The 11,123-nt window shown below is 31.7% G+C and overlaps 1 protein-coding gene across 1 annotated transcript; it reads right to left on the minus strand.

The window, feature by feature from the left end:
- Positions 1-1,712: 1,712 nt before the first annotated feature.
- On the minus strand, positions 1,713-11,040 carry LOC143058070 (COP9 signalosome complex subunit 8-like). The gene is made up of 8 exons (XM_076231531.1): positions 10,939-11,040; positions 7,504-7,574; positions 6,413-6,461; positions 5,491-5,620; positions 4,472-4,579; positions 3,362-3,424; positions 2,402-2,487; positions 1,713-2,059 (listed from the first exon to the last, which is right to left on the minus strand). The coding sequence occupies exons 1-7, from the start codon at positions 11,008-11,010 to the stop codon at positions 2,408-2,410; spliced, it is 573 nt and encodes a 190-aa protein (XP_076087646.1). The 5' UTR covers positions 11,011-11,040; the 3' UTR covers positions 1,713-2,059; positions 2,402-2,407.
- Positions 11,041-11,123: the final 83 nt, after the last annotated feature.

An 11,123-nucleotide genomic window follows, 5' to 3' on the forward strand; every position in this document is an offset into this window, starting at 1 on the left:
ATTGGAATTTTGGCGGGAAAATGTTCTCTCTTGATTATTCATAGCTTTATCATTGAACGGTTAAAGTTCTCAAAAACAATTACAAAAAAATAAGATTTTGTAAGACTTTCACAAATGGCTTATAATTATACATGTAAAAGATTTACAAAAAGAAAAATACGGGTCCATAGGAAAATTTTTTAACCCATTCAACTGGATAAAACCAGAAGATTTCGAATCTGACAAAAAATTTCAAAACATTACAAACAAACATCCTTAAGGCAAATTGTTTTGTTACGAACAGGCTATTCAATTTTTCATTTTAACTGTTTCATATATTTCATGTCAGGTCCTTATATAGCCAAGTATTTTTATTTTTTATTTTTGGAACTATACAATTGCCTATAATTATTTTAATTCATCTGAACTTTGGAGGATAGTTGTCTCAATGGTAATCATACCCAATCTTCTTTTTGTTATAAAGGAAGGGAGACATGTAGTGTGATTGCAAAGTAGATAACTATATGTCTGATACCAAATGTGTTGTGGCTGATAAAACTATGAGTCACTGTATGGCTTTCAACAAATCCAGTATTTGAATTGGTTGGAATCTGGTAAGAGTATGATACTAAAAAATTTATGACTACATGGCTAGGTCCATGTGTTAAAAGTCAGATTATCATTATGTATTTATATATTCATTTGAGAAAAAACAACCATAAAAGTCCATTTTGTAGGTATTGAATGCAAATACATAGTCCCTAATCATTACAAATTCATTGTTTTGGAACCAAGTTCTAACTTAATTTATAAATTGTCATTATAGATTTTTGTTCGGTGTGAGCCAAGGCTCCGTGTTGAAGGCCGTACATTTACCTATAATGGTTAACTTTTATAAATTGTTATTTGGATGAAGAGTTGTCTCATTGGCACTCACATCACATCTTCCTATATCTATATATGGTGTAAACTATATAACAAATATCAAGTCAATGTCTTCAATCATGACTGAAAAAAGTGAAAAAAACCTGATTATCTAAATTAATTTTGTAAGTCCAAGGACAAATACCATAACTCTGCACAAAATCATCAGCCTAGATCAAAATTAGAACTTGATCTGTGACTTTTCATGATAAAACTATATACCAATTTTCAAATCAATACATTCAAGCATGAAGAAAATTTGAGACCGGAAACGAAAAATTCAGCAAATTTTCCATTTGTAAAGGGGGATAACTCTAGAACTGTTACAGTGATGCCACTGAAATTCAAACTTGATTTGTAATCATATTTCATATCATTTGGTTAAGGCAATCTAAAGTAAGAGAACAGAAACCAACTTTTGGACATATGGGACATATGTACATATGTACGTACATACAAACAGACAAGGGTAAAACTTAATGTCTTATCCTTTCCAGCAGGGGCATTTAAAGTGTGGAAAAGTGGTTTGCTGGACTGATGGATTAACAGACAGAGTGCAAACCTAAAGACCACTTCGACTTCGTTGGTAGGGAACTTAAAACTACACAAAAATCAGTAAATTTGTCATGATTTTTTTTATTTTCTAGGATCTAGGGTACACACATTGAACCAACTGCAAGCTCTTAATAGTCCCTAGTAGTATAAATTGCTAGATTTAAATAATGATATACATTGTTGTATATTGGATGAAAGAAAATACTTACATCTTTTTTTTATAAAGGTAAACATAAGCAAAAGAAAACAACACATAGCATTTAAATCTTTCATTCTCATCTTTTACAAATATTGAAAATCTTACAATGATTGGTGTTTAACGATGATTTTTTTTAACTGTCTTTTAAAATTTACACTATCATGACTATTGTCTATCTGAAAACAAAACAAAGATATGCATGACACTTTATCTTGCTGGCACATCAGAAACTGGCACATCAGAAAGCAGCTGGACAAATCTTTATTCTTCTAGTTGTGTAACCAATCACACATTCTGCTTCCTAGTAAATCTCTTATTATATTGTTTTTAAAGTCAGTGGCTAAGTTGACATTCATCTCCATTCATTAAACGTCCCATATCACAATCAAACTACAGTCAATCCTGGAAAAGAATAATAAAGATGCATTAATTAAAGGAAGTATATCAATACAAATTGTGTGAAATTTTACAAGACAAATGATAACTACAAAAGTCCATTTGTTGGTCAAATACAATCAAAATTTCATAAATATTTCAGGACAATATGACAATGATGTTGATGTTAAAAAAAATAACAAGACTTGAAAACATAGATGCATACACACAAGGAATGTTGAATTGCCATGTTTCTTCATTTTGGCTTGACACTATAAACAACATAATTATGTACTGGTATTAGAATAATGATGATAAAATCTTCACAAAACACTAGGTTGTTCACTTACTAGCAAATTATTTACTTACCAAGTGTCAGCTCTCTAGGAAAGACACATAATCTGTAAGGACACTCAACTGTTGTTCACTAACCAGCACAGGATCTACTACTGCACCTGAAATATGCATAAATATTGAAAAATAAGATCAAACAAGAATGTGTCCATAGTACACAGATGCCCCACTCGCACTATCATTTTCTATGTTCCATTGGACCGTGAAATTGGGGTCAAAACTCTAATTTGGCATTAAAATAAGACAGATCATATCTTAAGGAATATGTGTACTAAGTTTCAAGTTGATAGGTCTTCAACTTCATCAAACACTACCTTGACCAAAAACTTTAACCTGAAGCAGGACAAACAAACGAATGGATGGATGCACAGACCAGAAAACATAATGCCCATTAATGGGGCATATAAACATAAAATAGAATAATAAAGAGATTATTCAATAAGTTGTAATTCAGGGGAGGATCCAGCCATTTTCGAAAGTGGGTTCCTAACACAGGATAAAGGGGGGTTCCAACCATATGTCCCCATTCAAATGCATTGATTGTCCAAAATTCAGCCTCTGGAACCCCCTCCCCCCTCTGTTGGATCCGCCACTGTAATTAATGAATGTCTATAACTTTCTAGGAGAATACCTCTTGCTGACAATGGGCCATGGTGGCCAAGTGGTCTAAATAGTCCGATAGTTGTATCACTAGATTGTCAACACTGAGGTTGTGAGTGGAATGCAGCAGATATTAGATGCTTTCGACTCTTATCTTAATTGACTAGTATTATCAGTTTTCCTACTGGTGGCCGTGGTTCTCTCTGGGCACTCTAACTAATTTAACCAATAAAAACTCACCACCACGAAGTACCACAATAGGGTTGAAAGTTGTGTTAAAAAGTCAATCAATCAACCAATCTAAATTCATGAAATTACTACTCGCAAAATTTAAGTAGCTTTCTAGTGTTTACTTCTATTAAACTGAATACTTACATGGCTTCCTAGGTGTAATAAATCTTGTCTGTGGATCAGCATCCCAGCCTTCCTTTTGTACTGCTGAAAACAAAGTATTGAAGTATAAAATCAAAAATATTGTGTGATTCATTTCAATGGTCAATACAATAATTACTGTATAGTGGTTTATTATTGCGAGAGTAAAATTTTGCAATTTTCAGTGAATAAGGTATACATACGAAATATTTTGGCGGCTATTATTTTGAAGATTGAAAACATTTATCAATACTTTTGCATGTGCACTTTTAAATTGGCAGACTTTATTTTGACGATTTTATTCTATCCGTAAAAATAAGCAAAAATGTACATCCCCTGAAAATAACCAGCTATACGGTATATATCCTAAGGTGACCATATTTTTTACACCACTGTCTTTTGTACTTTATGGAGGTTACATGTACCTAATTGGGAATAATACCCCCATCTTTTTCTTTTTTTATTTACAGAACATACAAAGTGAAATGGTAAGTAATCCCTGTTAGTTGTGATTGTTTTTTTTTTGTTTTTTTTAAGTGAATGGTCATCATTGTGAGTGATTTTCATAGTAATATCTATTCATATATATATTTATACTCGATAGATATAATAAACATTATTTATCACATCTATAATTGTAGGACACATTTTCAAGAATAACCTTCATCATCTGAGATCAATTTGTTGTATTATGCAAGGGGAGATAAATTCATTTTTTGAACGTGAAACATTTTTTACAGTAGTCTCCCTTGATATTCCATTTGTATAATACCTTCATCTGCTAGCAAAAAGTATGGGGAGATATGTGTACAATACATTGTGCTGCTTCAGTTGATGGCATTTTGCAAAGGGAGTTATATTCTATTCTAAGATGCACACATTTGTTACAGTAGTCTATCTTGGAACAATACCTTGTGATGCTTCAATTTATAGCGTTATGCAAGGGGAGATAAATTCTATTTCGAGCTGCATACATTTGTTGGAGTAGTCTCTCTTGACATTCGTAAAATAACTTTTGCTGCTTCACTTGATGGCACTATGCAAGGGGAGACAATTTTATTTGTGAGGTACAAACATTGTTTACAGTAGTCTCCCTTGCTTTTTGTATAATACCTTGTGCTGCTTCACTTGATGGCATGCCAACAAATGCAGCTAAATCATCAACGTTGATAGAATCATAGGCTTGGGCAACCAAGTTAAAGGCTCTCTTTCTGGTAGCAGCTGTATAAAAATATAAAAGGTCATCATTTTAAAACTTGAAATCAGACATATTGGAAATCATAGAAACAAGAACAATCACTCTTTACCTCTTCCTTAGGCATAAATGTTAAACATATAGGAAATAAATACCTATTTTTTTCAAGCTTTCCAATTCAGGAGTGAATTCCACTTGTTCAATAGTCTAATTGGGGTAGATAGTAAATTTATGAAATGTTGTGCTTTTTTTTGAAGGACTAATAAGACAAGTCAGTCATGCCTGTCTACATTGATGCATTTGAACTATTTTTACTGTTTTTCTGTTGACCACAATTTCAGCAGTAACAACGTTTCAACACATTTAAGACAGTTCAATCATTTATAAAAAAAGAAGATGTGGTATGATTGCAAATCAGACAACTCTCCACAAGAGACCAAAATGACACACAAATTAACTACTATAGGTCACCGCACATGTATTCAATTAGATGTAAAAATTGTTCAATGTATAGTTCAATTACAATTGCAAGTAACTTATTTTGTCACAACAAAAAAAGTTTTCTTTTTCATCGTTTTTGGCTAGGAGTCAGATTCAAGCAATATTTCCACTCATTGAATTTCTGCTAAAGGGGAGTAAAACATAATAAACTAGACTACAAAAAATATACTGAATATTAGTACTGTGGATTCATTATTATTCGTTGGATACCAATTTTTCGTGCATATCGTGGATTCAGGTAACCCATGAAATTAAATGTTCAACGTATGACAAATTTTCTATAGGCTTGTACGCAGACCTCGGCAAAATCCTTAAATTAAATATCCACTAACATACAAGTTTTCCTTTATCCACGAAAATTGGTACCAACGAAAATAAATAAACCCACAATTAAAAAAAGTTTGAGACAACTTGTATAAGTTGTACCCTGACTGACCTAATAAAGCATCCATAACAGGTTTTAAAGCCTCAGACCATTCCTTGTTGAAAGCTTCATAGATTCCAGGAAAATCTCTCTGCCAAATCTTCTGTCCAACAGCCCATACATTTGTTAGCTCTGGTGTGGACTGAAATGGACAATTTAGAAAGTTTTTATAAAGCACAGAAGACTTTCTCATTTTTCAACTACAACTACGAGTCCAATTCCATACAAAATCAATATAATGTATGAACAAAAATGATGAACAAGGCTGAATGGTGTACATCTCATAAATTTAAAATCCCATTTCGGGTTGATCACAATAGTTCTTCTGAATTTCTTCAACATCTAGCCAAGTTGGTTTCAATTAACTTAACAATAAAAATTTCTAAAAATAACTGACTGAAAATTTACAATGAATCAAAGTAATTTTACCAAATTAAATAGAATTAATCATGAAACACAGAATACAATGATGAAGATGAGATCATATATATTTGTATTTTTAAGGAGGTTTGCTACTCAGTTTCAAAATAACTAGCTTCTCATAACACTAGTATATATATTGATAGGGGATAAATAAAGGAATTAAAAAAGCAAAAAAAAAATATATAGGTCAAGGTGCTTGTTTTCGAGATATTACCCATTGAAATTTTTGGCGGGGAAATGTTCTCTCTTGATTTTTCATAGCTTTTTCATTGACAAGTTTAAGTTCTCAAAAGCTTTTAAAAAATAACAAGGATTGTATAAGACTTTTACAGATGGCTTATAATAATACAAGTAAAATATTTATAAAAAGGAAAATGGGCAAAAAATGTTAAGGCATTCAATTTCAAATGGATAAAACCAGGCGGATTCAGAAAATTTGACAAAATTCCAAAACATAACAAGCGAACATATCACACTTTCTGTGCATAGCATATGTTAATAAATTACCTACTGTTTTTATTTGGGCTGGAATTCTTTTCCATACAAATTTGGCCTCACATCTGAAACAGAGATATAGTTTTTTAAATACAGAACTAAACATTTCTTTCTCTTACAGTTATTTAATGTCAGATCTACTAATTGTTCCTGCAAAGTTATCTTTCAAACACATTTCGTAAATTATATATATTTACAACTATAATAATTACATTTTAATTACATGTATTGAAAATTCCTCTCTCAAAAAGCATGTGTAATTTCAGACATGCTAAATACTACTAGTAGCTGTTGCACATTATCTTTGATGCTACTGGAATAAGGGAGGTAATCCAAGTGTAATTATTATGTCAGCAGTAAAAAAATGTACAATTTTTGAATTAAAAGTCGTTTTTCTACTTTGTAAATTTGTCTAAAGATTGATTTGATTACATTCATAACAGATGTATTGAAACTTATATATGGTAATGTATTTAAACAAAATGTTCCTTGACTATTGGGTTTATCCAAAAATATTAAAGAAAATAATATTTGACAAAGACTGCAGGAAATGACAATGTGATTTCAACTTCGCGTTCAAGCACCTAACAGAATGACAAATATCTTCAGCATTTGGATGGGGGCCTGTTTGCCCAATTTGCCTTGTCTGTGAGCTTTGTATTTTGCAAATTTTCAGACATGTAAATGTTTTGCCAGTATTTTAGTGTCTTTACACATCGGCACTTATTGTTTAAACCATTGACAAAACATTTTTTTGCGGGATTCCCAAAATTTTATCCCGGTGGAATTAGGTGGGATCCCAATTGGAATCCCATCAAAATTCCAGCCGGGATTCCAGTGAAATTCCAGATTCATTTTCTCTTGGGTATAGTTGAAACCATTGACAAAACCTAGTTTAACGTTTGGAAGGGAACTTGTTATCAGCCTTCTGTTATAAGAGGGCATTGAAATGGTTAAAACTTCAGATCATCAGACAACTTTCACCAGTATTTTTGTGTCATTACGCTTAAATTACTATATAACAGTCAGGGCGTACTACTTATACAAGTGATTTTCGCTGTGAAATATAAAAAAAATCACATTTCAACATTCAACCATAAGACTTACATTTCATTATGTAACAGGTGCAGGGCTAACAGCTGTGTGTACTGTTGGGATGTAGCTACTCCACCTGGTGACTACAAAACAAAAATAGAATTGTACTGTGCAGTCTTCAAAATAAAGATAGAATTGTACTGTGCACTCTTCAAAATAAAGATAGAATTGTACTGTGCAGTCTTCAAAATAAAGATAGAATTGTACTGTGCAGTCTTCAAAATAAAGATAGAATTGTACTGTGCAGTCTTCAAAATAAAGATAGAATTGTACTGTGCAGTCTTCAAAATAAAGATAGAATTGTACTGTGCAGTCTTCAAGATTAAATTCTGACCAGGTTGGGAACATACTATCTATATATAATATAGACAATAAAAGTGTATTGACTTGACATACATGTATCAACCATATAAGGATAAGGCTTAGAAACGGGGAATTCAAATGCCAGGCTCTGCCAAGCTTTATCCCCAATTCGGGCCGAATCCTTATATCGTTGATATGTCAAGTCAATACACTATTATTGTCTTTATCATGTTTATACTGCAATCTAAAAAAATCATTTTCAATTCAATTGTTCTTTATCAGTCAGGGGTGGTACTTAAACAAGTGATTTCAAAATCACTTCTTTGAGTGATTTTGGCTGTGAAATATTTAAAATTTTTGCACAGACTTTTCGAAATCACTGAAACAAGTAATTTGAGAAGTAGAAATGTAATCACTTCAATAAGTGTTTATAACATTTTTGGGATATTTTTCCCACAAGCTTGATTTTTTTATTGGTATAAAGACCAGAATTCCATTGAAAAAACAACTATGTACATGCAGAAATTGTCATTTGCTTGATAAGCCTGCCAGTTTTTACAGTGTTTTTGATTATGCAAAAACTGGAATAATTTGTAGATCAGGGCATAACTTTAAAATAAATCATTCTAATTCTAAAGAAAACCAATCAGGTCACCTAATACTGTTGACCTTTGTCTGATAGTAAGAGTAGTTAATGAATATTTGATTAGAGAACAATTCCCAAGGGTACTTTTAAAAGCCTTAGCGCACTAACTTACTGTCCAAGCCCACTGGTGAAATTGATATCCAAAGATAAAAGGATAATTGATTTATGTAGGAAAATTATAGAAAAGTTTGTGAAAATATGGAAAATCAATGAAATTAGCATTTGAAGATCAAAGAAAACACCAAAATCACTTAAATAGGTGATAACTGAATATAAAAAATCACTGAAATAGGTGATAATGAAATCACTTGTTTAAGTAGCACCCCTGACTGTTTATTGTGTAATTGTTGTTTATTTGATTTTTATTTTTTTCTAACTGTTGTCTAGTCGCATTATTTTAAGTATTTGAACAAAATATGTTAAAGTTTGTTGAAAAATTGACAGAATATTTATATTGCCGCAATCAATTTATCATTTTCTCTTTGATTTGCAGAGTAGAATACTGGAATACAATGTATTTATCTTTAATGATATTTGTTAACAAAATAATTGAATTCATGTTTGTTTTTATTATTAATCCATCAATGGACAAGTATCACAATAATTAGTGATCCGAATTATTTTGTCATTGAACAATTAATGATCCTAAACAAGCCTTAAACTTTTAAATATTTCAATGTTTTCATAAATTTCAAGAATATACATGATAGATATATCATATAGAAATATAAGTTTATTCAACTTCAATGCCCTGAATATATTCGTCCCCCTATTTTGGTAGAAAACTAATAATAAAAAAAAAATCGAAAAATTTCCCGAATTTTTCATTCTACTAAAGAACTCAAAATCATTAACTTTTTTTTCCAGATCTACTTCCTGTTCTGGTTTTCACCGCATTAGCGCAGAAATCTTCTTCCTTTTACAGTCTTGTTTGAATGAAATATATATTTATCAGTCTAGTGAAGTATTAGCTGCGGAACCGTAGCTCTTAGGTGGTCCGCAAATAGTAAAAAAATAGCATAAGGACCTAAGAGCTACAGTTCCGCAGCTAGTAAAGTATAAGATTGGAACTCAATACAAATTTATTTTTAATAATTGTTTGATATGAAAAAAACGTTACCTGAAAGCGTTTCTTTTGTTTACATTAAATATGACGTCATAACTTAAAGAACGTCACAGCTAAATCCCTAAAAAACAGAACCAAAATCGGGAACGTTACGGTATTTCGGTTTCTTTTAGCAATGTTTGAATTAAAAAATATAATGCATACAGACTTCGTCCCCATTCACAGGTTATGCCTGTCTCATATTATTTTTGAATGTAGGACAGAAAGTCACAGGACAAAAAGTCACAGACAAAAAGTCACGGACAAAAAGTCACAGGACAAAAAGTCACAATTCATTTTTTCTGATTATTTTCTTTGAATAAAAACCGCTTATTTCTACAAAAATATTTTTGTATTTTTCTTGAACTATTGTATATATAAACCAACTTTGTTAACAAAATTTATCAAAAAATATCAAAGATGATCAAATTATTGTTAAAAAACAAAATGTCAAAGTGGCTTGGCACTTAAATGGCTTCATGGTGCCAAGAAATGTATCTTTTGCCTGATTAAAATTAAATAAATCTTGATTTTTCAAGTATAATGACACATTTCCTAAACTTTAATATGAATATATGTATTAAAAAGTAAATATTTCAAAATATTTCTTTAATAAATTCAAACAATTGTCACCAAATTATTTGTGACTTTTTGTCCTGTGACTTTTTGTCCTATCAAATTTGTGACTTTATGTCCTGTGACTTTTTGTCCTGTGACTTTCTGTCCGTTTACCTTATTTTTATAGTAGGGCGAACGGAGTCTTTGGGCGAACGACCTCCAAGCGAACGGACCTAGGGGTCACTGTGAAAACTGTTAAAATATGGAAAAATAAAGGTTGGCAGGTAGGTGAAACTTACATAAATGAAGAGATAAATGAAAAATGAACAGATTGATGCCCGATTTATATAATTCCAAGGCCGTCAGTCGGCATCAGAAGCGACGAAGCAGCGCATCTATTTTGGGTGGGCAAATATCCACTTTTTGATATGGGACGAGCTCTGACGTCCCACGGCCCCAGCTTGTCTGGCAAAACAGCCGTTGGACGTCTGAGTAATCTCAGACTAGTGAGAATCCAACCCCAAAATAATTAAAAATAGAAAAAAGATTAATAGATATTTGGAATTGTTTATATATGTATATTTTATCAAATATTATTGGATGCCGAATTGACTTTAATTTGGTGCCGATTTGACTAGATGCCGATTTAACCAGGTGTCGATTTGACTTTTTCTATGGGTGCCGATTTGACCAGGTGCCGATTTGACTTGTACCCAAGATGACAGGTGTCACTGTGATGCCGATTTGACAAAGTTCCGATTTAAATTTTTCTATCTGACGGAAGAAAACATATGGGACATATATATTTCAATAAAGAAGTATGAAGAAATTTTACGTCAAGTTCTTGATTTTGCAAATCTATCTGCATTGTTTGAAAATTTTCATGAGCCACAACTTCGGCAGCCATATTGTGCGAATTTTGTAGTCAGCAAAGCTCTGTTAAGATTGTTAATTTTAAGAACTAGCAAAAAATAGTCAAAGATAAAATTTAAGTTTAAACAACAGCGCACTACCATAAAC

The sequence above is a fragment of the Mytilus galloprovincialis genome, chromosome 14 (genome assembly GCF_965363235.1).
Source record: "Mytilus galloprovincialis chromosome 14, xbMytGall1.hap1.1, whole genome shotgun sequence".
Lineage (NCBI taxonomy): Eukaryota > Metazoa > Mollusca > Bivalvia > Mytilida > Mytilidae > Mytilus > Mytilus galloprovincialis.